The sequence below is a fragment of the Pleurodeles waltl genome, chromosome 10 (assembly GCF_031143425.1).
Source record: "Pleurodeles waltl isolate 20211129_DDA chromosome 10, aPleWal1.hap1.20221129, whole genome shotgun sequence".
NCBI classification, from domain to species: Eukaryota; Metazoa; Chordata; class Amphibia; order Caudata; family Salamandridae; genus Pleurodeles; species Pleurodeles waltl.
This window is the reverse complement of record NC_090449.1, coordinates 79,943,488-79,970,867: the sequence shown is the minus strand read 5'-3', so window position 1 is coordinate 79,970,867 and position 27,380 is coordinate 79,943,488. Positions and strand designations below refer to the sequence as shown.

At 43.2% G+C, this 27,380-nt stretch overlaps 1 protein-coding gene across 3 annotated transcripts in view; it reads left to right on the top strand.

Moving 5' to 3' along the window:
* The first annotated feature begins 1,212 nt into the window (after nucleotides 1-1,212).
* Nucleotides 1,213-27,380, top strand: part of HAGH (hydroxyacylglutathione hydrolase) — a 397,775-nt gene continuing 371,607 nt past the window's right edge. For 2 of the 3 annotated variants that reach the window (XM_069209801.1, XM_069209802.1), the window contains exon 1: nucleotides 1,816-1,916. In XM_069209801.1, coding sequence (XP_069065902.1) covers nucleotides 1,850-1,916 — 67 coding nt within the window. In that variant the 5' untranslated portion in view covers nucleotides 1,816-1,849. Of the gene's footprint in view, nucleotides 1,424-1,815; nucleotides 1,917-27,380 lie in introns of those variants that run through there. The other variant, XM_069209800.1, reaches the window with a different exon arrangement.

Sequence of the window (27,380 nt, the reverse complement as noted above, 5' to 3'; positions counted from 1 at the left end):
ATGACTGATTACCTGGGAACGAAGACTGACTCGTTGCTGATCTATCTTGGATAGGTAGCTATAACCTGACTGACTAATGAATGCTTTTTCTTTCTAGGTACCAACTGTGCTGTTTTCAAATGTTTTTTTTTCTCTTCTAGATAGATTTTTCCAAATTAATGATTTTGACTAAATTGTTTTGCATAAAGACCCACATGCTGATGCAAATTTGGAGATAGGTAGGCTGACTTAGGGTGACTTAGACTGACTGACTTATATTGCTGAATTATTAGATTGCTCATGAATAGCTATGCTTTGTTTAACATTGATTGCATATTAATAAAGTGCTGAGAATTCTTTGCTTGTGTTAATAATATAATTTGGAGACCATGATATCGTTGAATAAAGGTTTATGATTAGAATTGTAACCAATAGGGAATAAAACAGAACTAACTTTCATATGAGTGATGGTGTTTTTTCTGATTAGATTAGTTCATGGTATTTTAAGTTGATTGGATTGATTTGCTGAAGTTTTCTTTTACTCGCTAGACTTGACTAGAATACCATATGCGATCCAAAAGATTCACCGACCTATTACAGTCCCTTGTAAGTTTACTTACTAAGGACAAGGCGCGCTACCAGTCCCCTGGTCTCGAATGCATAATACTCTGAAAGTTCTATAATGTGTAGAGTGCAAGGGACCGAGTTAGGCAGTTGGGGTAGAAAACTGACTAGGGAAGATGTGGTGCTCCTGGTGGGTTGGGTATGTACTTTCAAACTTCCCTGGAAAAGAAGAGACAACTGTTTTTCTGTCTGACCATACTCTGCTTTCTTCGTTCACATTCCTCACGTATATTTGCTGAATGTCTGCATGCTGTTTTAAAGAGGTTTGTAACCCTTCGAAGTGTCAGGCAGGGGAACGCCTAGCTATGAATAACTGTGCTACTACGATACGACAAAGAAACTGCGGACCCAAACCTTCAGTAGTCAATAGTAACAGCATTACCCCCTAAACTACGTTTGTGACTTTGGCTTAACAAGCAGTTTGTTATGCGTGTCTTGTAGCAACCAACCTGCACCCACGCAGCAAGATTACACACGCTACGTAAATGGGGATTTTTGGTGTACGTGTGGACGTTCCCCACCTCAACACGTGGGGAAGTAAATATTGATGCTTGGTACTTCTTTGGATTCAGTCACGCCCTCTGCGCGTTAGAAAATCAAATTTATAGCAATGGGCAGGGAAGAAAGACTACGGGCGAAGGCGGTGCTTTGGAAGGCGTAATAAATCCTTGAGGCCGATAAAGAACAAATGTCATCAGAATTTTGAGGGAGTCAGACGGCGGTTGTAGATAAGAGCATATAGTGGAGATGAATATAGGAGCCATGGACAAGAAACTTGGGGCCGGAAAACGTTACAGGTCTAGGAAGAGGACAGGACGAGGTAAGTTGCTAAAGTATTAACTTAACAGCTATCGTAGTATTCAAAAGGATTGGTACGTTTGTCTTGGCGTTATATTTCAAAACTACAGTTTCTGTCCTGATGTGATTATGAGAGTTCGGTTAACATCAGCTAATGTACGAAGTGTGTCTAGGATGCCTGTCGCAGTCAGCAAGCCTGCTCAAAAGGCAGGCGTCTCTGTAGCCACGCTCCTGAGCCTTGTCTTTCCATTTCAATGAGGAAGTCATCTAGGACAGCGCTTACGACCCTGAGCGGAGGTGGTTGTTTATTGGATAAGACTCGTTCCCGTTCCAAGATGGCTGCCGTGTTTTTATCTTGTTTGCCATGCTTTCAGCTGTGTGGTCGCGCTGCAGGGATTGGCTGCGGGGCCGGGTTAGGGTTCGGGGGTTGCTGTCACCTCTATCTACCATGGTGTCTGCTTGCGGGAGGCTGTCCGCGCGGGGCCTGCTGGGAGCTGCGGCCCGGCTCTGGGGCGGTAGGTCTGACTGTGCTTGTGAGAGAGGGATGGTGGCGTGACATGTGCTTCTGCACCCCAATTTCTCAGATTAGTGGGGAGTCCGCATACATTACCAACCTTAAGGGCAGAATTGTTTGCACGTAGCACAGATCACCAACTCAGAGTTCTTAGTTGTCAAATGGACAGTTAGTTCGCTTGTGTGTGACATTTCCGTTTTTGTGGTGTGCCTACGAGTGACGTTTCAAGACCTTATTGTGATGCTTTATGATGAGCATATCAAATGAGTTATTGTAGCATTGTCCTCCGACATCTAAGGGCCAGAAGGGGTTATAATAATCAATCCTCTTTCAAGATCTCAAAAGGCTTGCCTTCTGTAGCTTTGCAGCTTGCAGGCCTATGAGTCCATAATGTCCTTTTGATTTTGCAGCCCACAATCAGGCTTACAATTCACCCGCATCACAGAGGGTTCTATGGCCAACACCAGTGTTACTCTAGTACTTCCATGTAAGCGAGGTAAATTGAACACCTTTATCTCTTAAAAATATAGTTGACACGCCATTCGTAAAAACAACGTCATTATTGAAAAATGAAATATAACAATTGTGAGTATTCACCCTTTGAACTATTGGTGCACCTGACCATCTCGTATACTTGTTGCTACCACCACGCTCTTCCAGGGCTCCCTCCGGCGGTCACTTTCACACACTTGTGGTTTCAATGTTCTTAACGTTTTGTCAGGTGACATACCCTTACTACATTCTCTCGCTTGTCTCTCGATCCTGCTCGATCCATAGCTTGCCACCAATAAAAAATCTTCATACTTTACTTTGTTTTTACAATTCCTAAGTGCCCATCATGCTACTGTCTAATATCGTTTCATGAAAACATTTTCAACATCTCATCACCACTTTATCGACTACAAAGAATGTTCTTGTAACCTCATAGTAAGGCTTCATTTTCACGTCTAAACTATATGCACTCGGCCAACCACGCACAGTTTATTCATTAATTTAATAGACACTGCCTTTTCCGCATTCACCCAGCTTAAAACCTGGCATCCAGCTGTCATTTACCAAAGCAAATTGGCAGTTTCCCCATTCGTTCCCACCACACACTAGCATTTGAAGAGGCACTCTAGAAAGAAAGTCAGCAACCACATTCTTCTTCCCTGGTATACAGACAGTTTTATACGTACAGTCTAGTAGACACACAAACCATCCAGGCTGTTCTAAAAGATGCATTTACCACCTTATGTGATAAGAATTTCTGTTAGTAGAATGTGACCACAGCGTAAGTTGAATGGTTTCCTCAAACAAATGCTCCAGTGCCCATACGCATGCCAGTGTTTGCTGATCAGTGACCGAATACCTTTCTTCAGTCTGAGAAAGAACGCTGTTAGGGTAAGAATGTGACAACTGGATCACTGTCCCTGACACGGTTTCACACGTGTAGCACAATATAGCAGCAAACCATGTTTTGTAGTGTTTATAATCTGACATGGCTTTTTACGTGTGTCATGTAAGTGGGAGCCTCTTGGCCTATTCACCCAAAGTTCTGCTGCTCATGTTCAATCTGGAATCTAAGTGCCAAGATCCATTACTCTCAAGCATGTCTGTGTTTGCTAGTGCAATGATGTACAATACACAGGTGTAATAGTGAACCAGAATGACAGAGGCCTGTGGGATACATTTTGGAAGCTCCGGGCTTGATGTCTGTGTTTGCTAGTGCAATGATGTACAATACACAGGTGTAATAGTGAACCAGAATGACACAGACCTGTGGGATACATTTTGGAAGCTCCGGGCTTGATACAGTGTCCCAGATAGAGATTAGGTTGTTTTACCAGACAGTGAAAGAGTATTGCTGTGCTGAGGGAACCCAGGTACTGATGTAAGGAAAAAGGAGTCCGGCTTCCATTTAGAAATTCGTTTAGGTCCTTACTAATATAGAGCTTTGATAATTTGTCTTCCTGAAATGCCATTTGGTAGATGTGAAGGATGGGACAGCAGTATCTGTTGTCAGGATGTGAAGGGTCCTTAATAGAGGATATGCTTTTTGTCTCTCTTCTGGTCATGGTCAGAGGTGGCTGCTGAGAGTCCAGTTGCAGACTGATCAAACTCTTTGTGTGGAGTTCGAGCCTGGAGACAAATCTTCTGTGAAGAGCATCACCCAAGACAAAGGGGAGTCTAGAGGACGGCCTGTGAAACACATGAAAAGTGAACTGACTCAAACTAGTTCTGAGAAGGCAGACTGTGAATCCACATACCCTGTCTGCCAACTCTATATGATTGGGAGCAGTTGACCCTCTTTGTGTTCGAGTTCAAGTTCTCTTAAACTGATGGGGGAAAGGGGCGTACTCTGCAGAGTAAACTTAAGGGAACACTGCTTAACTACAGATTGTCTGCTTGACAGCCAGCTCCTCAAATGTTCGGGACCTTCTGGAGTCCAAACTGATGGAAGAATTAGTACTTGTCCTGGGACCCAAGGAGCCCTGCCTGCGCAAGAAGGAAATTAAAGTGCCAAGCCCTGGTGCGGACCATTGGCAGTGGCTGACTCAATCGGCCGTATTGCAGGGGTCCATCCAACAGACACTTGGAGTCTTGGTGAACCCACCTCGGGTATTCCAGAATTATTGTAGTGTGTAGTATTTTGCTTGTTGTCTACCAAAGAACATGTCTTCTATAAAGGGGAACAGTGGGCTGAAAAATTATCTTTGTGCACTGCTTAGGGGTAGTGTTTAATGCTGAGCCTGAGTAACCCCACACAAGCTTCCTTAAAGAGCTTGTGACTAATTGCCGTCACTACTGCTGAGTCCAGTGCTGAAAGGATTTTTTGTTTTATGCCCAAGGAAAGCTACAATGGTACTTTGAGAGTCTAATACTGTTAGAACCTTCTTATCCCATATGTTTAATACCATATCCAATCTAGCATCATGCCCATTCTTCTCAGTGACCATAATCAAAATATCATTCTTTTACTTTACCCAACCTTTGGAATATTAGTCCTTGAAAAGCTGGTGTTACTTCTGTTTGCTGAGATGACCTTCTGCAGGACTTCATTGACTGAATGGGAGTGACTACATTAGGAAAGTACCCTCTTTTTGGCATGGTTACCTCCACTTTTTGCCTGCTGTCAGTGTGTTTTGACTGTGTACACTGGGATCTGGCTAACCATTACCCCAGTGATTGTGCTTTCTCCCTCTAAATTTGGTTGCTTAGGACATAGCACACCCCACAATTGGCATACTGGTGCCCCCTGAAAGTCCCCAGTATATAGTACCCAGGGCATTGGGGCACAAGAGGTTCCCCATGAGCTGCAGCATGTATTATGCCACCTGTGGGAGCCCATGCAAAAAGTGTCTGCAGGCCTGCTGTTGCAGCCTGCGTGAAAAGGTGCATGCACCCTTTCACTACAGGTCAATGTAAGTCACCCCTGTGGCAGGCCCTCCTAGCCCAGAGGGCAGGGTGCAAGTGCCTGTGTGTGAGAGCTCCCGTGCATGAGTAGAGGCGCCCCAACGAAATCCAGCTTCTTTTTCCTGGACTTCATAAGTGTGGGGAAGCCATTTTACCCGTGTACTTAACGGTAACTCCGAACCTGGGCATGTTTGGTATCAAACATGTCAGAATCATACCCCAATACTGTTGCCAGTATTGCTTGTGTGATTCCATGCACTCTGGGGGGGGCTCCTTAAAGGGCCCCCAGCATTGCTCCTACCAGTCTTCTGGGGTTTTCTGGGCAGACCGCGCTGCTGCTGACCCACAGACAGGTTTCTGCCATCCTGCTGCTTAGCCTACTCAATCAGAGAACAGCAGAACACAGGATTTCCTTTGGAAGAGGGAGGCAACACCCTTTACCTTTGGAAATAGGTGTTACATGGCTTGAGAGGGGTAGCCCCCCTCCTGCCACTGGTATGCTTTGAAGGGTGCCTTCCTTGCATAAACCGGTTTGTACCAGTCCATAGATTCCCAGTCCCTGCTCTGGTGCAAAACTGGACAATGGTCCATCACCACTCCAGGGATGGTGCCCAGAGCTCCCCCAGGTGGCCACTTGATTCTGCCATCTTGAATCCAAGGTGGACAGAGGCCTCTAGGAGCATCTGAGTGGCCAGGTTAGGCAGGTGATGTCATGGCCCCCTCCTGATAGGTGGTCATCCTGCTAGGTGACAAGTCCCCTTTCTTGGGCTATTTAGGGTCTCCCTCCAGGGTGGGTCTCTAGATTAGACGTGCAAGATTCCAGCGGGACTCTTCTGCATCGTTTACGGCCTCTTCTGGTTTCCAGGACTGCTACTGCACCCTCCAGGAACCAACAATCTGCAACTCCAGCAACAACTCCGTTCTGCAACTTTGTTTCTCTGGCTACTTCCAGCAACTGCAATATTTTCCTGGCTGTGAATCCTCTGAGGGCGTCGAGGCTTCAGCATGCACAAGAAGCAAGAAAGAATCTCCCTTGGAGTGAAGGAGTCACTCCCCTGCATCCGGACGCACCTACTGCAACAACGTCCGGCTGCGTGGAACGTCTCTCCTGCAAAACTGTGTTGATCCTGCAACACAGGTGGTGGTCTGGAGTGGTCCCCTCAAACCTCTCTTCCAGCTGTCCAACTCATATCGGGAGTCCCCATACCAGGTGGCAAGTCCATAATTTATGCAGACGACATCCTCCTTACCCCTCACGGACCTTCCACACTCACTCCCGACATTACTCGACATCTTAGCTGACTTTGCAGTGCTGTCGGGCTATAAGGTGAACTGGGCAAGAACGAAGCGTTACCCCTTTCCCATATGACCACGTGTGCAGCAGTAGTGGATTACCGCATACGGTGGATGCTATTGCGTCTCAAATACCTAGGGATTTACATCAATAGAGACCTGGATTGCATGCTTGTAGACAGTATTAACCCCTTGCTTGCCCGCATGAAGCAAGATCAAAATGGTCGCAACTGGGCCTCTCTCTATTGGAAAGAGTACAGTCAGAACACATGGTGACGCTCTCATGGTATATGTATGTCCTTGGCATGATACCACTGTTGGCCCCCCTTTCTGTCCTTTGTCTGGGGGTCTTCTCGTCTCCATATAGCTTACACCAAATTGTTGTCCCCTCGCTCTTGCTGCGGCCTGCCCTCCGATGAACACTATGCCTGCCTCTACACCATCCCTAACTTTCCTATATGCTCCCCTGGACACAAGACCCCCCTCTGTGGGTTCAGGTGGAATGCACTCTACTGCAGTGCCCTCGGGCTGAGCCCATGTTATGGGGAAGGAGGCTCCATGCTACGCCCTGGCAACCTAATGATACAGGTCATGGTGAAATCTTGGTGACAAGCTCATCGTCTGTTCGGGGTGGACCACCACCTCCATGAGCACGCGCCGCTTCGGGGCAATATCAGGCTGCAGATTGGCGGTAAGGTGCAGGACTGGGAAGACTGGCACTCGGCAGGGATCACTCACCTGGACCAGATCCTGGCCGTAGGTGGTGTTAAACCTTTTGCAACACTCTCTCCTATGAGTTTGCGCTCTCTGTGGTCCCCTACCTTAGGGCCACTTTTGCTGAGTGATGTCCGGCCTTAACAATCTCTTGATCCCTCAGCTCTTTCTCCAACCTCTTTTAAATAACCTTCACACCATATGGCAGACTAAGCTACAGGTTGCATACGAAATAGAAGGCTGGGCAGATCTACTGGAGGCCTGTGATCGCGACGCGAGGGAAGCCTGGTTGAAATTCTGCCTTTTCAAAATGCTCAATGACTGGTACTGGACGTCTGTGAAACTGAGGGCGGCGGGACTGGTGCTGCACGTGGACTGATGGCATTGTCCCCATACCCATTGCAGTCTCCTACACATTGTATGTGACTGCCTCTCCATCCAATCCTACTGGACTGCATTGGGTAACATGATGCAAGAGACCTTGCCACTCCTGTACCCCCTTTCTCACCCCCTGATCTTTTTACATGATACTAAGGGGTCCCTGAACCTTACTCGTCCACAGGCCTGTTTCCTCCATACAGCGTTTGCCACAGCCAAGCTCTGTATACTCCGCCATTGGCGTTCCCCTACACCTCTCTCTCTCACGACAAATGACTCCCAGCAATGTATCAGATAGCCTCACATGAACGCATTATCTACAACCTGCAGGATAGGGTGGAGGCCTTTCGTCAAACTTGGGATCCTTTCTGCTAGGCAGATGTACACCAACCCTAAACTCCCTGCCTCTTACAACCATACCCCACATCTCTCCCTCCTGCTTTCGGTCACTTTGGCACTCTGCTACTCTATTGCTTTGTTGCTTCATCATTTTGTCACTTAGTCCCTCCCCCCCCTTCCTGTCTCCCCATACTTCCCCTGTGACAACTCGAGTGTACACCTGAAACGTTCCAATGAGTACATGCCCTTTTACTGTTGATAGCCCCACACATCTCGACATGGCCCGAAGCTCCCCTCCCATAGGCATTGACTAACCTTGCCAGGGCCCCCCCTCACCAAGGAATTCGTACTCTTGGTTATGCTTTAAATCATCGTTTTACTTGGTGTACTGGACTGTATCTCCTCCATCTACAATGACTACTGTGCCTTGTGACCATGTGTAGGCTCTGAACATGTAATGCTGTTGTCCTCCACTCTGTCACGACTGTTTCTTCCTACATGTAATGTACTGAGTCATGATGACTTAACCAAAAAAACCTTCAGTTACCATGCCAACATAGGGAAATGGAAGCATAAAAAAGTAACCAATCAGAACAGGGTCATTACAACAATAATCCCTCTTCTGTCGTCATGCCCCCTCTTTCTTCGTGCTATTTCTGTTTGGCTAATACATTTCGTATGAGAACAAATAACATCTAATGAAAACGTATTCTTGAAAGATGCATGAAGATACTGTAACAATCCTGACCATAGCATGTTTATGAACAGTAACAATAAACATTATAAGATGCACCGAATGTAAGCAATTCCAAAATTTTACTGACTATTACCCAAATAATGATCAAAGGGATACTGCTGACCTTCCAGTTTGGGTGGCAACTGGTGAGTCTGGGAGGGAAAATCCTTGACTCTGACACCCTAATAGTATTGAAACTTCACGTTACGAAAGCTAGGACATTTTTCATTCTATGTCAGGACCGGAGGCGAGGATTATGCTTGTTCAAATCTTGTTGACAACTAGAGATTCCATGTCTACAACTGGCTTGAAGTAAAAAATGCCTAAAGGTAGAATCTGAGGACCAAACTACAGAATTCAGAATGTCCTCCAGACCAGCCTCTAAATTGAAGGCTTTCAATGCTATGGCACTCCTAACAGAATGTGCACCAAATTTGGAGGTATCAATACCTGCCAGCACCTTTTTATTCCATCTAGCAATGATCGGAAAAGAGAGTGTATGGAAAAGTTTGCGAAAGGCAACGAAAAGCTGATTTTCTCCTGGGAACCTAATTTCATTAGTCATAGTTTTGTATGTTTTAATGCATCTTACTACATATAGTTTGGGATGTTCATCAAATGCTTGGTATGAAATAAATCGTAAATTACACTTTGTATGTCGAGACACATGGAAAGTAACTCCATCCGTGTTAAATACTCTACCTGTATGGTTTGTCATCGCATACTCTACTGCATGAGATAAGGCACAACATGGCTAACTTACTAGAGAGTTCTCTCTGCGAAATATGTTTATCGCTTTTCCAAGACAGGAAAAGGTTAAGGATATTGTTCACAACCCACAGGACTGAGTACCTTGGTTCTGGAAGGAGGGAGGGAGAGACGGATGCCTCTCATCAATTTGTGTTCTGATGGATGTTCCCCAACCAGATAACCTTCATTTGGAAGATGTGCTGGCGAAGTAGCTGAGCAAAAGGTGTTCACCTATTTGTAAGCCATGCCCTTTGACGCCATGGATAACTAGAAGTTCAAGATTGAAATAATTTGGGACCCCACTGTCTCCATGTCCCTCCGAAGGCACCAACACAGCCATTTCGACCAGTCAGACCAGTCTCTTCTTTTTGCCATATACCAATTCCTTTTATAAGAGACATTGTGCTTCTTGTGAAAGTCCGTGGGACCTTCCATCGTTACTTATAGTTCTCCATGCCATGAGGGACAGTTGTACTCCTGTTACCAGGGGATGCTTGTTCTCCTGGGGAAAGAATGGAGAATCCCCCAAAAGTTCTATAAGAACGGGATACCAGACTTGTGACCTACAATTCAGTTTTTTCACCATTAAGTTGGAAACCTGTCTGTGTACCTGGGCTGATAGCCTTGTTATCATTGAGAATGGTGTAATTGCATAGCCCCTCTCCTGACTGCAGTCCTGGAGAAAAGTGTCTGTTGCCACAGCTTGTGGATCCGGGATCCAACTGAAGAATCTATCCAGTTGGTGGTCCAGTCTTGACGCAAAAATATTCACTGTGAAGTGGCCCATTTATCCTCAGATGGTTTTGAAGATCGATGGATGCAGCTTCCAAAGGTTCAAATCCCGAAGGCTGCTGGAGTTTGTCTGCCACTTCATTGGCTTTCTGGGAAGATGTTCCATAACCAGCGAGATGTTGTGGTCCAGGCAAAAGTGCCAGAAGTTCTTGGCCATCTCTGCTAGTGCTTTAGACTGTGTCCCGCTGGGATTATTGATATACCACACAGCGGAGACATTGTCCATCTTCAGTAACATGCAGGATGGTGTTTTTCTTTGGTCCAGCAATGCACGGCAAAGGAACCCACTAGGAGTTTGAAACAACTGGTGTGTAATTGTCGTTTTTGAACAGGCCATTTTCCTCCCGTGGATAAATCTCTGCAATAATTCCCCAGCATTCTCTTCTGGCATATCTGGATTGGAGCCAAAGATTGCTCGTCGGTTCCACTCTTTCATATGTGTGAGCCACCATCTCAACCCTATCTTTGCCTCTTCTATTGGAGGAACCTTCTCTGAATATGTTGCACCTCTGAAGATATATGATATACTTTCATGCTTTGAACAGCTCGGTAATGGAGAGGGCCCAGAAAGGTGGGTTGAATCGATGAGGAAGGGATTCTTACTGGGTGGGCTAGCTGTCTCATAGAGGTCTGCTACTTTAAGAGAGTCTTGCCTTATTTTTGCCACCTTCTTTGTTAGAAGACTGAGGGAGGCCTGATGGGATTCTATAACAGACCCCAGAAAGGTTGTTCTTTGCGATTGCATCAACAATGATTTCTCCACGATGACAAAGCACAAGCTTTCTAAAAGATGTATAGTTGTCTGAAGATAATCCCAAAGACTCTTCTGATATTGGTCCAGAAGGAGGATATCGTCCAGGTAGACTACCAGACCTATCCCTAGAGCCCATAGGTGTTCCATGGCTGATTTCAGCACCTTGGTGAAAAACCAAGGAGCGAAGGTGAGACCAAATGGCAGAGAGGAGAATTTTTATGGTTGATATGCCCATAAGGACTGTAGAAACCTCCAGTGTGGTAGAAAGACGGGGATTGTGAGAGGCACATCCATCAGGTCCAGACCACTCATCCAGTCTGAAGGATGTAGGATATCTCCTAGGAGGCGGATTCCCTCCATTTTGAATTGGCAGTAGACCAGCCACTCCTGAAATCTCATAGGTTGATAACCAGATGTAGACCTCCACCCCTTTTTTTTTTCCACCCGGAAAAGGTTGCTTACAAAGCCCTTGTTGTGCAGGGTGGTAAGAGTTTGATAGCTCCTTTGTTCAGCAGTTCTTCCACTTCCTGAGAGATCAGGAGAGTCTCGTTCTGGCAAGGCAAGAGGACAAGGGAATTGCCTTTGCCTCAGAGTGTTATAAAACTCTAAATGGAAACCTTATAATGTTTGGAGGACCCAGGCATTTGGCATCCGTTGTTCCCAACTGTTGCAAACTCTGTCATACGCCCTCCCACTTTTAGTTGGAAATAAGGGAGAATGGAGCCTATGCTGTGAAAGTTTTCTTATGGTCCTCTGCCTGCTGCCTTAGTAGCAAGGTCTCTGATTGGTCTCGCCATTGACTACATCAAGAGCCTGGTTCTTGGAGAGGGCAATTGTGGGTGTGCGACCAACCGAGTGCCATATACCAATACCAGCCCCTAGGAAAACCCACATTTTTCCAGGTGGCAAAAACCTCTGAGTTTTCAAACCAAGACACACTGTCACCAAGGTCCTCAGTGCGCCTTTATGGTTCAGATTGAGCTGAGAGCGCCCTCTAGTGTTTGAAGGCTTATACCACACCCAAATTCCTCTGCAATATGTTAAGCAAACGGTGCTGCGTGAGGAGGGATGAAGTGCATCCCGCTGCACCCCTAGACTTAATGGAGATAAAAAAAGTAGTTGGAGAGTTTTCAAGCTCTTAAAACACATTGAAATGCACCAGAAACCAAGAGCGAAAGGAAACACTTATCTTAAGGCTGCTGAGCAGTAAAGAAAGAGGGGGCATGACAATAGAAGCGGTACTGTTGTTACACTGACACTGTTCTGATTGGTTACTGTTTTTATATTTCCGGTTCACTAGCTTTCATGGGAAAGGTAGTTTTAATATGACGTTTAAAACGGCTGCTGTAAAAAATAAACCGAAGAAAGAAATCCTAATCCTTGCATTCGGTCCTGACATAGAAACCTGGAGCCAGGCCTGGTCTCACAAAGAGCTGAAGCCAGGCACAGACTGATTTGTGATTGCGTGTTCTGCTTTTGGGGGAAAAGGACGCCAGGAAGAAACTACAGTCCGCTCCTATGCGGAAGGAGTATGTTGAACCGTCGCAGCTTCCCTGCCTCTTTGGAACCGGAGATTGGTGAATGACCCCATAATGCTTCCGGGACAAGGATCATTGATGTGAGGCCATTGCAGGATCCTAGAGCCCCTGAATTTTGTGGTAACCTGTTCAAGTATCTTGTGCCAGTGGTGCTGGAACAATTTGCAGAGTGGGGGTGCTGCCATCAATGTAACATCACCAAAGTCATAGAGATTGTGAAAAATATGTGTCTTAAAAAAAAAAAAAAAAGTGAAGCAAATGAGCTACTTCCATTCAGTGGGAGAGTGGTGTGGTTTTAGTTTGTAGCTAATGATGCATTTTGGAGTACACTATCGCAAATATATTACTAAAGCTTGGTCGGTAGCACACTATTGACAGCATGTTTTGCTTTGACATGGCCACTAAACTGGCACAGATATGTAATTTTAATGATACAATTATAACACACACACACAAGTGGAAATTGGGTTCCAGTAATCATTTGACCATCACCAAGTGAAGAGTCTTGATTTGTATTGACCCAATTGAAATATTTGTTTCAATCACAGCTCAGTGTTATTGAAAATGTGCTTCATTTGTACTTTTCAAACTGCTGATATATTTTGATATATTTGTAGAGTTTGTGTACAGGTATTTAAATGATGTTGTGTTGAAAAAAAATGAAATGGTAAACCTTTGATTTCACACTCGCTGTACCCCAGCAAGATTCTCACATACTTTGCTTTGCAGAATCCTCTTACTTTGCAGTCAAAGTAAACAACAATCTAAGTGTTAAAAGAATCAGCAGCCATTTGTCAGGAGACTAGCCTGACATTTGACCTCTGACTTTGAACACACATCAAATATGACAAAGTGAATACAAAATTGAAGTAATCTTTATTTCTCATTCACCTTAACTCCAGCATGGTTATTTTGGGGTGCTGCAGCACCCCCTCCACCTATTTTTCCAGCACCTATGTCTTTGGCATCTTGTGTCTGATCATCTTCCCTGGATTGCTCTGGTGAGTCCCAATGTGGGTTCTTGGCTTCTGATCGGAGGTTGAGGCTGGAATAAGGCCTACTCCACAGCACTGGGGTCTGCCATTTGGTGAGTTGGTGTGGAGTCCAGGGCTATAGCGGTAAATCCCCAGCTTCTCGTCCTATGAAGTACACAGGAATGTTTTATCAGACATGCCCTACAAATGTAAAAATAAAACATTAATGAAAAATATTGGTGAAGTATGTTCTGACTGTGTTTTAGGAATAAGAAGCTCATATGCTTTTTCTCTTCTACGCAAAAATAGTTGACAGTTTCCAATGCGACAACCCGCGAGACTGTATTTGTACTCCTAAGTGTGTGCAAAAAGCAGAGTAAGTATTTATGACCACGAATTTTATGACACGTAAGGTTCGGCTGTGTTGATTTTCTCACACTTTTACTGCGAGTGCATAAAGTTTGCTGAGCAAATGTTTGCATACACTGTTGTAAAGTACTTTCAAATTATGCATGTTAGTTGTGTTTTATACCATATTCTGTCTAATTAAGAATGTAAATGTAGTGTTGTAAGAGCAAATACAAAGTGGAATTTGTTATCCTTGTCTATAGCTTGCACCTGCAATCCCAAGGTATATTTTGATGTAGTAACCAGAATGCTAATCTATATATCTGTAACTGAACACTTGGTATTCTTAAGAATGTATTATGAATTGGTGGAAACCAAAATCTTGTCAAGGAAAACATGTTTTTTTCTTCGTGGAACGTATTCTACTGAATAAATTGGCCACCACCAGTGTGATGCTTTAAAAACATGGCACTCAGCTGGGAAGACAAGGTGTTGTTTCTACAACCTGGTCACGCTGAGCTGCGCTTTGAGTTGAGCAGGGCTTAAATAAGTTGGTCCGTTGGTAGAAATTAAGCAGCATTAGTCTCCCCTGCAGATTCTGGAAGAAACAAGCTGCTGTTCCTGCTCAACCTTCACTGCTGCAAAAAGAACCATAGTTCTTTCATTGCAGTTCATGACTAACATCACCCTAGCCACATTGCTTTATAGGATTTTTATATCCTTTTTTTCCCCGTTGAGGCTATAAAGTGCTTTCTGGTTGGTTGACTGTTGCTTGTTTTGGTCAGGAGAGGGTGTTGGTAGCAATACTACCTATGAGTAGCAAGTTTTGGTGTGAGGCGTGGAGATGTTCTCCAGAATTGGTGCAGCAGTATGTAGTTGCTCTTACATGTGGAACGGATGACAGAGTGTGAGGGATACTTAACAGTGTGCATACACAAACCAGAATGACTTGTAGTCTGAGAGCCAGTTGAGTCTTGCCTTTAGAGAACAACAAGTCATTATTGCTTTGTGGTATTCTAGAGTGGCTGTTGATTATCTTTATTCTAGGGAGTGTGTTCCTGGACTAGCAAGTCTGTATAACAATGCAGTAATGTGGGTTTTAATGGGAGTCAGTGGAGGCGCAAGTGTAGCGGAGTGCCTGAAAGCACTGCTAAGCTGCTAGGAGTGCTAAGTGGGGTCCACCGGTATGAGGAATGGATAGGGGTTTCCCTACAAGGGATGGGCCTAGGGAGCAGGTTGTACCTTGTAATGGTGTGAGGTCTGGGGCAGCTGATCATTTAAGGCATACCAAGCCAACAGAATTGCACAAACCTGTGGAGTGAATGGTGCAAAAAATGAATTCAGTGGAAAGCCCTGACAAAAATGTAAAATTACTAGTCAACAGTGCTGCAAAACAACACACCATAGTAAGCGTAAGCACAATCTTAAAGGGAGTGAAGAAATGTAAAATTCACAATGCTGAAAAGATCTATTTAACATTGATATATTTCACATTGGTACATTCCGGAATTGTAGAAACAATTCAATCATTTCTGTACTCGTTAAATTCCTTCCTCAAAAAGGAGAGACTGAAAAACAAACTAGTTATCTTTCACTTGGGAAGATCATCATCTCACACAAATCTGTTGGCATTGTATCTCCAGTTACAGATATCAACCTATGGAACAAGTTACTGACATTCTCTTTAAACTCCATGCCTCTGCACATAGTTCTTATGTAACAGCCAAACACCCAGCTTAAAATGACTCCAACTCCTTACACAAGCTAAAAAGCAAAACACTCTAATGACAGACCCATCACTTTTTGAGGCTCCAAGGTGTGCCACAAAGTACTCAACCCCTTGCACATTAGCATCTGGGGAGACACCAACCACTTTCTTCTGCCAAAGCCCAGTAGAATGAGGCCTAGGATGCAGTGTAAGATACTCTTGTTTCTCACCAGGAAATCATTGTGCTGGCAAACTATGTGAGAAATGCTTACTAAACAGGAAATACTCTTGCAGGCTGTTTGAAACTGTGAAGCAAGCAACGATTACATGAACTCTGGCCAGACTTAAACAGTAACACAAATAAGCAAGGCAGGAGTTGGTGGTAACCAAGACCACTGCAAACTGTCTCGTGACTGTTCCCTGCCTACCACTTTTGTTAATCATTATCTTGGGAGGGTGAAACAATGTCTGGTTTTGTGAGGAATTAAGGTTTATATCTGACCGGGAACCTAGAATCGGGTTGGCCTCGGTTGAGCCATGGATCTTTTGCATATTACAGTTTATCCAACAGCAAGTCCAATTATGCGCAGATATGCCAATGAACTATGAATACCCTGCATAATAGACGTGAAGGAGGGAGGCTGATATTAAAAGTGAAGTATAAATCGCAGTAACTAGAAATGAAGGGGCTGAAGAAGAAAGTTAAGAATGGATCTAGTGGATGTTTGTGGTACTCCATATTCACAGGAACCGTAAGAGCAGATACTTGCCCAATTACTTCTGCTGCGTTAAAGCATGCCCACTGGGGATGGAGAGCCCTCGGTCTTTATCTTTTAAGAGGAGTATTGCATGCTGCAGACCCATTAGCACTTGTTGCAGGAGCCCAATGTTTCAGTGTGACTGTTTTGCTTGTTTTTTTTTTGTGTGTTCTATTTATTTTTTTCAATCCCCATTAGATGTCAATTGCGGTCTAGTGCTGATATCTGAGGAGTATATATGACTAAAACTCTGTCATCTGGGAAGTGTGCAGGGAAAGTGCAGATGATCTGCCTTGGATGGCTACGTCACACCAACCACAGACGAGCATCAGCGCAGCAGAAAATAAACCTGAAAAAAGCTTCATGTGTGTTATTGACAAAGAGGCATTATGACAGAGTAACGTGTGGAAGATAGACATGCAAAATATAGTAGTTGCTGGCTGGCAGTTATAATTTGCTTTGAGGATCATGTGGTACGTTTATAATTTTTCAATATATTTTTCATTTACTTTTCCTTGCTAGCTGCAGCAGTTGTGTCAACCACTCTGTAGAGTCTTGTTGGGGGTTGGGGGGGGGGGTGGGGAGGATTGAGTGGGCAGATGCCTTCACTCATTGGTTGCCTCTCCACTTAGTAGGGTTAAGAGATACAGGATTTCTTTTGATAAAGGGTGTCTGGAAAGCAGTTCTAGTATGATATGGGTGCTTTGTCCGGTTACCAGAATATAATGATTTTATGCAGACTGAAAACAGTCAGCTATGTAAACTCCAGTAGTGATGTAGTGTGTGCAACTCCTGTATCTGAGCTGCCATGATTACAGTTGACTCTAAGGAGATCCTTACAGGAATTCTCACTTCAGTAGACCCTATTCAGGTAGTAGTTGGCTATACTGTTCCTAGACCGGTAAAGACCAACAAACCAGGTGGTTAAGAACACCTTCACAAACGGATGACTTAAAATCGAGACATTAGTCTCTCTGTGCAGGCTTCATGGGCAGGTTTTCAACAGTGTTTAGCATGTAACCAACACCAATACTTTCCCTTCTCTGTTTTCTTTTCTTCTCATTTGCAACCTTTCATTATTTATTGTTTTTCTTAGGTTTCATTTTCTGATACCTGTGTTATTATTTCTGCAAAGCACATAACAGGCCTTGGAAAATCTACTCACCCACTCGCTATGGTGAGTCATATTTTATCAGGTCGAGGTATTTTTAGGACCTACTCGCCCCTTCTGGTGAGTTGACAAAGAATAGGTGTTCTATTCAGTCAGAAAGTGGAGGAGCAATAAAGATGCCTTTATATCTTGTTCTTGTCACATTTGCTCTGTGTTCAGAGACAGGTCAAAAGTCAGTTTGTCCTATAATTAATTTTCCTTCTCACTGCAGAGTTTCAGGACTCTGTCAGGCTTTTCCCAACACACAACATTTAAATAGCTAAGTAAACTGTACCGACATTTCTAAAATATATTTCTGTAGTTGGGAAAGCCAATTGTTTTTTTTGTGTGATGAAAAAACAAATTAAATAAATTTTAATAGGATGAAAACAAATCAGAACACTTTACTTGGTTATTTGCAAAGAATAAGTATGTTTTCTGAAACCCTATTCCCCCCCCCCCACAGATTGTTAATACATTATATAGTTTTATCAGTAAAGCTGCAAGTTAGTGGGAAGGTTTTTGGACATTTCTTGGAAATGTTCTGTCTGTAAATGACAGTGTGCAACCACATAATGCTTAAGTAATATATTTATTAAAAGTGCATGTTTAAACGTCAACTGAGAAACACTCCTGCCCTGATGGCAATGCTATTAGTAAACTAAGAGGTAAGTAATGGGTTGTGTGTTCCCTATACGTGGGCTAGATTTTCTTTATACATGGAGCAAACATTTAGTCTATTTAATCAAACAAATAAGTGTTTTGTAAAGCAGAAATGCTGAGCACACATATTTGGATGCACACTCATATGTGACAGTGAAGAAAAATGTGATTCTGTAAACTGAAACATTTGTCTAGGATCACACAATTTGAGACCTGTAAACGGGTCAAGTACATTGCAGTTACGTCGAGTAGACCTGTAGGTCTACTAACATTTTTATGACTTTTCGAGGCCTGACAGAATTTGCTACACTCTTAATTCCAACCTCAAAAGTCTGCGTCTAACACACCAGTCCCCCAGCCCTTTTATTGCCCTGACCTGTCCTCATTGAGGATATTGGACATAGCAGAGGCATGAATAGTGAACAAGGGGAAGTTGGCATATGCAGAACATGCAACAGAACTACGCTAACTGCCACCCAAGACCCTGCAGCTCTACCCTCATTAGACCATGTGTTCCCACATATGTAACGTATTGCAAAACCACATGTGCAGAGAGAGATCCCGGAGTTCTTTTTGAATGGAGAAAATCTAGCTTACTCCGCTCTGCTCTTAAGAATGTTTATGATGAAGCGCAATCATCATTATAAGCTCATAGCAATGGTGAGGGTTAGAATGACCACGGAAAATACCCGGGAAAAAACTCCCTAGCTTATGAAATAGCTCTGTCTTGCTTTCACTAATGACCAAGCTGACAAAAATCTCTGGAATGCACTTCTTAGTTTAAAGAAAACATTTATTATTATTCCACCACGAGGTTCCTAAAAAATGAAGGAGATTAGTAGGTTGAAGGCACACGTTTAAAAAATAGTCACAGCAATGGAAGGAAAATATATCAAAGTGATTCTCAACTGCAATGTACACAGCAAATGTATGTGATTATATTATAGAATAATTGCAAAACAAAGGATAAAGTCAAAGTTCATCACCGTAGGGCCTACCAAGCTCTTCATCTTTGTCATGCCATCAAGTAGATGACCCCTGTTGAACTGCGAGAAAGAGAGATCTATCCTCACGGGACAAGTGTCTTTGTCAGGCATTTGACGTCCAGTCCTGACCGAGGTCTCAGAAATTCCCCTCGCTACTGACGAGGGCCACCGTTTTATAGCTTAAACAATCATGGAAAAAGCCTTCTGAAAGGCCCTCCCCTCTTTGATGGATATTCAAACATGCTGGCTAGTGTAGGTCAGAGTTGGAAGAAAAACATTGAAAATTGGCCAACTTTTCAAGGCTCCCCCTCCAAGGCCAACCAGTTCCCTGCACTGAGGAAAAACAAAAAAAATATGTGCTTATCATGCTATCGTATTCGGTAAGGGAAAATACGAAAAACACAAGCTTAGTTTATCATGTGGAAAAGCACAGCTCATCTGCAATGTCTCAACTGCAATGTCTAACGCCACGATAAAGCCAATAGGCAGCTAAACTGAATACAAAATGTAATCTGCGACTGGTGAACGTTGAACAACTAATATGCACAGTGGTGAAACACAGTCAGTGGGCAAACTTACCTATTTTCACTACAAGCTCCAAGTGCCTTCTGTCAGTTCATGAGAGAAGCACCAGATGAAGGAAGATATTGGTCTTGGAAAAAGCAGAGGTGGGGCCAGACTTGCTGGTAACACACTATTAACCCACACTGTTTTGACTGGATGATAACAGTAGAAAAAATGCTCATGATTTTAAATTACAATACCTTCTGGAGATGGCACCCACTTCACAAATGGCATGTCTCAAAGTTCAGGCTGGGGATACTTCTACTCAGTATTGGGCCTCTGACTCAAAGCTTGCTGTTTTAGGGAAAACACCCATTGATGTTGCAGTCCCCATAGAGAACTCCTGGAAGCCATTCAGAAGAGGATTTTTAAAGCAAAAGACCCAGTTTTTCTCTCAGATAAATACAGGCAAGGGAGGTACTGTGAAGACGAAGAGGACATGCTGTCTGTAGTAACAGGAACGTTAAGTACTTTCGTGAATGATGCACAACATTATTATTATTATTGTCTCCACATACTTAACTAAGCAACCTTGGGATGCACTGCGAAACAACTCACTTGCCTGGCTTAGCAAAAGGAGGATCCAGAAGGGATGTTGCTTCTGCATGTAAAGATGTTAAAAAGTTTACGCATCCCAGAGTGGTCAGTAAACGACTGTGCTGTCATTGCATGTGGACCATTACCATCTAATGGGGTGACCCATGAACTTCAGGATCTGAGTAACAGTTGGTATAGACAACAACAATCCTGTCCGTGGGGAATCACACCAGAGACCACCCAATTAAAGGTCAACCGAAAGCATTTATCAACACCAGAGTAGGGAAACAAACAGCACAACCAGAGCAAATGATTCTCGCTCTATGAGTGTATTTTGACAGGAGTACATGAAAGTCTTCAATGCAAAATAAACTCAAGGTTGCTCCATACAGTGGAAATAAAGTGAAGAATACAGTGACTGTACATATACAGTTTAAAAATTGGCAGTACTAAAGCAGTCTGCCAAGGTGTAATCATTAAATCTTCATCACAAAAAGGGTGTCTAGAAATTTCTTAAATGTCCGAAGGGAATATTTGTAATGGTACAGACAAAAGGTATCGACGATGTTTCGACCCAGATGCTTTTAGTTACTTGAAATCATTGTGAAGGGTCATTATCAAGACGTGGGAGATGGGCAACCTGTGTAGCAATGATAGGACATGATTAGTGAATTTTAAGACTGGTATGTTTCCCTGAAAACGTTTATCACATGCAATACACTCTCCTCGAATTGCATGAAACTGCCCTTCCATGAAAGGAATTCTATGGAGCGTGAAGAGAAAGCAGGACTGCTTGTATTTATTGAGCTGTAAAAGATTGGAATCAATCAATAAGGCCCCAAAGAGGTGACCTAGCTTCATATTCACTCACCTAAGCCAATCTATGGCTCGCGATAAGCCTTTTAAATAGTCAGGCACAAAGATGGGCTGCAAAGAACTATCAAAATTAAAAAGAAATGTATTCCCTCCTTAAAATGTCAAACGACTCATGACTTAAAATCAGGCCAGACAAGCTGAAGTGACTTCCTCAATCAAGGTTGCTTATGCTCTCCCATGTCGAGCAGCCAACTTACCTAAAACCTCTTCATTAAACTTTGAATTTGGAAAAGGAGAATTCAGACCTCTAAGACGTCATCAAATAATTTCTGTTACTCCCATTTCACATGTGATTGCTGTCTACAAGTGATACAAATCTCGCCCCTTGATCACTGCTGTTGGCCTTCTACAAAATTCAACATTTTCTGTCAGATTGAATGTTCATTGTTTCATCAAGTGTTATCTATTTTTCGTTATAATTGTCAAACTTATTCTATCATTTTATTTTTCTTGCTTTTACTGATGCAAATTATGTATGTATTTTATTGCTGATCACAAAAGGCTGTTGGAGCAGAAGTGTCTTTTAATAAATTCTAAACTTATTTACAGGGACAGCTAGTCGAAGTGCGAATTTGAGCATAGTGTCCTGTCTTAAAAATATCAGTAGCACTTCTGTTTTGGGTACAGTGGCCCATTCCCTTCAATCATTTGTGAGAGATACATAAAGGTTCAAAGTTTCAGCAACTAACTGTAGGTAGAGAATGTAGTGCTGGAAGCCATGGAGTCTTGTGCTCCTTTTGGTGGAAGTCAAGTAACATCATATGAGCCCAGGCTTACAAGATAAAGGCAGATGACATAGTCAACTCTTTATATTAGAAGTATAAGAATGACAAGAAGGCTATCAGATGATAGCCTTGTAAGGGATGATGTGCCTTGGCGTTCGTGTTGCCTAGAAGTTATTGTTTTAATTGGCATATGGAATAAAGAATAGGTTAGAGTCCATGGTCATTCCAAGATTCCTCTCATTGTTACTCATTTGGAACTTACCTATATGTTTGTTATTTTAATAAATATATAATTCAACCTTTCTGAATTTATTTGCCTGTTTATCAGTGGAACATGTTATCACACAGGTAAATGTAGCATCCTGGAACCTAATATATGTGTTGTAGCATTCTGAAGTCCAAAATTATGTTTTTAACCCAATGATTAGGAAAACTTTGTGAGGAAAAACCTCGGCAAGCAATTGTTGCTCCAACCTACACTCGCCTGAGCTCCAACATGAGCTAGGCATGCCTAGGAGTGTGGTGCATAGCACTGGTCCCATACTCGGTGGATAAGGAGCGGCAGACTACTGGAAAACCAACTGAGTGCGGCTGCTCAGAACAGCGCCCCTTGTAGTACAAGTTATTACAGTTCGGGAACTGTAATGCCCTGTTTAGGTGGGTGCCCACACCCTATATCCAATCAAACAGCAGCATGGCAATGAGCAAGAAATGCTCCTCTGGGCTGAATTTGAAATGGAACAGCTAAAGAAGGCCACTAAAAAGGCGTCACATTTGCTATAATTCCACAGTGAGGACTTAATAGAGGTATGTTTTTTTCCTCATAAAAAGAAACAAGCATTTGCAATGCAATGGGTCTCGCGTTTGCTCGAGGTAGAGCTATTAGCGTTGTAATTTCCTATTAGACTTTTCTTGTTACTTAAATTGAAAATGGAAAGTAAAAGTTGACATAAGTGAGTCGATTCAGAGCGCCGTGGCCGCCATGAGCATAAGCGCGAAGGAGAGACACAAAAAGAAAAAGTTTGCTAGCAGTCAAACGTATCGGCAATTGTGCAATCATCAACGCAACAGGGTGTCTGCAAGGCAGTAACAAAACCACCCTAAGGAGGGACAGACGTAAAGCATTTACCAATGATATCAAAGGATTTTTTAAAGGTAAGTCCAGGAACGAGTGAAAATGATGGGCGTGCAGTGTGTGTGGTTAAAAGCCAACAATACTTACAACAGGTCAAAGTGCTTGCACGCTTGACCTAAAAATGCCATTGGCGTAATTTATAGGCATGCATTTGTAATGATGCATGCGCACACCTACAAAATGATGTGAACACTGTGTCCAAGTCATTGCATCTTTTTTTTGGCTTTTATTTAATTTTGGTCATGCTGCACAGCATTTTGCCCATTACCAAAAGGCTGTGGTAAAGTCTACAGCCTCCTCCCAACTCCCCCCCAAAAACGGACGTATTGGATTTGCTAATGCATGTGCATAACGTGGCCTTGTGCAGAAGCTCAAACCAGGCGTAAGTACCAACCACTTAGATCTATGAAGGGTGCATGCGCCATAAAGGTATATCTACAAGGACAGATATCTTAACACCCAACTAAATTAAAAAGCAGAAGGGTTAAATAAAAGGAAGCGCAGCAGTGTTTTGGCAGCCAAACACATTGCTCCACCTCAAAGCTTTCACAAGCAGATTAATTCCAGCAGCTTTGGCCAACAGGGCCCAGCAGCACGCGCACTTCACTCAGCATCGAATAACACATCACACTAAATTAGGATAAATCAAATCTCGTAGGTGAAAACCTGCACATCAAACACCGCTGTTCGTTTTACGTCTGCATTCTAGCATCTTACAATAGGCACAAAGTAAAACAGACCATAAAGCACAGCTGTCCCGTACTTCACTTAGAATTGCAAGAAACTGCATACGCTGTAAAACAAAGATTTTATTTATTGCTGTTTAAAAATATCTTGTAAAAAGGAAAGCATGTTCTCTTTTACAACATATTATTGCTGCAGTTGAATTAAATAGCAGAAGGGTTAAATAAAAGGAAGCGCAGCCGCTTTTTGGCGGCCAAACGCGTTCCTCCACCTCGATCGGCCACCTCGCAGTTTTCATAGGCAGATTAATTCCAGCAGCTTTGGCCAACAGGGCCCAGAAGCTTGCTGGGCATGCGACCTTTACTCAGCATCAAATAACACATCACACTAAATTATGATAAATCAAATCTCGTAGGCGAAAACCTGCACATCAAACACCACTGTTCGTTTTACGTCTGCATTCCAGCATCTTACAATTGGCAGAAAGTAAAACAGACCTTAAAGCACAGCTGTCCCGTACTTCACTTAGAATTGCAAGAAACGTCACATGCTGTAAAACAAAGATTTGATTTATGGATGTTTAAAGTTCACTCGTAGTGAAACCTATCGGCAAAAGTGCATAACAGGGTCGATGTCATGCAAAGCGCTGGACTTCTGCCAAGCGCGATCGCGCTGCGAAAAAAGATAAAAAGTAGTCCACAAACCTGACAGGAAACGGCGAGCCTCGCATGTTTTCAGTACATGGTCGCTGCGCTCGAGGAGGACTAACCACCGGAAAAGGCATGACGTATGCGTGCTTTCCACTAATGAAAGCCAGCAGATTTTGAAAGGCAAGCCCACAAACCAATGAAAGACATCTGACGTGACATGGACGGGGCTCCAAGCCCTTTTCTATCTACTTAAGAGTCTTGTGCGTTAAAATAGCATGCACAAGCGCATGCGACGCAGGCTCAACCCTAAAAATTAGCACTTTCGGTGGCAGTAGCAGCCACCAAATAAGCTAGTAGATAAAACCTAAAAAGAATTTTATTGTTTGTCTTTTGGGCATGTAAGAGTATGCATTGAGAGGAGGGAGGATTCTGGTGTTTTTTTTTTTTTTTTTTTGTGAGATATGGTTACTCCGCCTGCAGTTGGAGAAGTGAAGACGTAATGGAAGAGGAAAGTGGTTTGGGTGCCCCTTACCAACCTCTGTTACCCCTGCTAACAGATAACAATCATTTGCAGTGCAATAGGTATTGCTTTTGCGATAGGTAGAGCTATATTGGCGTTGTAAATGCCTAATTGGACTTTCTTGCCACATAAATTGATCAACTCTGTCTCATAATTTGGTCCTTTTCTGCCACATAATTTCAGTGACCCTGCGTTTAACTAAAGCACTTCTATTTACCTTCTTCCTCTACCTGCAGCAAAAAATGAAAATATTGCCATTTAGCATCCCAATTTAATTCTGCCATGCTAATTACAATAGAACACCACTTTCACCACCCCACTATCAGAGGTTGCTGGCTGGCTAACACAATTCCCCCAAAAAGACACAAGATAGCCACAGATACGTTGGCCCGAATTAAATTCATAATTGCAATAAGGAGAGATTAATAAAACCTGTACAATTATGTAAACCCAATAAAAACCTTTATCAGAAATAACATTTGGCAAGATTTAGCAGCTCACCTAAGAATTACATCGATATCGGAAGTGAAGTATGTCGTGAATTAACCGATGAGTGCTCTTTAGTCGATACAAGTAAAAAAATAAATAAAAAAAAGTACAAAATCAAGATATAAAAGAAAAAAGATTATTTATAATTTGAAACTGTGTGTTTGTGATTTAGAAGCCTGGTATTACACAGCACTGGCTTCTGGGAAGTGAAAGTTTATTTTTCAATTAAATATGTTAAACTGCGTTTTTTGTGGTTTTACACTTTACATTTAAGTTACTCCTTTCTTAGGGGCTACCTCGGAAGCCATCCTTAAGTAGAAGAGAATAAAAACTTTATTTAGGAGCTAATGGTGATTATGCACCACTGAAGAAAGGCTTTGGGTTAAAGGTTATCTGTCTTGGGGGGAGATGTGTTTGATTATAATGAAAAGGTGTATTGACTGTCATTCAGCAGTCTTCCTGACATTCGGTTGGGCTGGCTTAGACTAAAGATGGTGCAGGCTTGGTGGCATGCAATAACATCTACTTAATGCTATCAGCTGTGCAACAGAGTAGCACTCACCGCTGGTCCTCTGGCCCTGTGCAATTGCTCGGGTCCCTATACATTTATGAACGATGAGAACACAAATGCCTAGCCCTCCTCTGCATTTTATCCCTGCTAGGGCCACCGTCACACCTATCAACTCCATAACAAAGTCCGCTGAGGCAACTGATTAGCAGCTTCGTATTTCATTAAAAGAAAGCACAAAACAGTGGAATACATAGGCTCGCTGGAATAAAAACTAGACCGCTCATCTCACCGATATATACGATTCTAGGCAGGGGCATAAGTGGTCTAGTACAGTGGTTCCCAACCTGTGGGCTGGGGACCCCTGGGGGTCTGCGAAGCCTCCTCAGGGGGTCAACGACTGCTTAAAAAATGTAATAATATTAGGTCCCAGCTATCAGAAATGACTCAGTGGGGGTCCTCGGGTTCCAATAATGATTCAGTGGGGGTCCCCGGGCTCCAGTATTGATAAAATGGGGGTCCACAAGTCAAAAGGTTGAGAACCACTGGTCTAGTTAATAAACAGTGGATTAGGGAGGTTGTTTCTCCAATTGAAATTCAGTTGTTTTTCCAATGGAAATTCCATCTGCTCTTTGGTCCGTAGTCGTCCTTTTAATTGGGTTTGATTTTGTTTTATTTACACCCAATATGGCCACTGACCTTTAAAGATAACACCGTTCACTCGGTCTAGGGTTTAGGATCCTCTTCAAATTATACAAAATAATCACCTATTTGAAGAGCATTCGCCCGGTATTCAGCAACATAATTTGAAATATTTGAGCACACAATTCGGGAGTTTTTTAAATTGATTTTTTACTAACGATCATCCTTATAAATGAATGACACATTTACACCTTTCTGCTGAATTGAATTGTGAAATGTAACGTCACCAACCTGCTGTGGGTGACCACCTATACCTCCCTGTGTCTGCACCAAATACTTCCCCTCCCCCCCTCCCTGTAATTAAACCAAACCAAAACTAAATTTCAAAGGGACAAAATAAATTCTGCTTGTACAGTTTCAAAATTGAGCACACCGACAAGGGTAAAGCTCACTCTGTCTGTTTGCCCCACCAAGCATTATGGGGCGAGTTTCCTGAGTGCGGTGAATAATGTAGTATCAGCACTCCCTCTGTGCCCGGGGAGGCACAACGGGAGAGCCACTTTGAGGATTTCTGTGCCTTTTTTTAGGGTCGATCCTGCGTCGCATGCTCTTGCGAGATGCTCTAGGGGTTAGAAAAGGGCTCGGAACCCTATTCACGTCAGTTGTCTTTCATTGGTTCGTGGGCTTGCCTGTTGAAATCTGCTTGCCTTCATTAGTTGAAGGCACGCATACGTCATGCCTTTTCCAGTGGTTAGTCCTCCTTGAGTGCAGCCACCAAGTACTAAAAACATGCGAGGCTCGCTGTTTCCCGTCCAGTTTGTGGACTACTTTTTATCTTTTGTTCGCAGCGCGATCTCG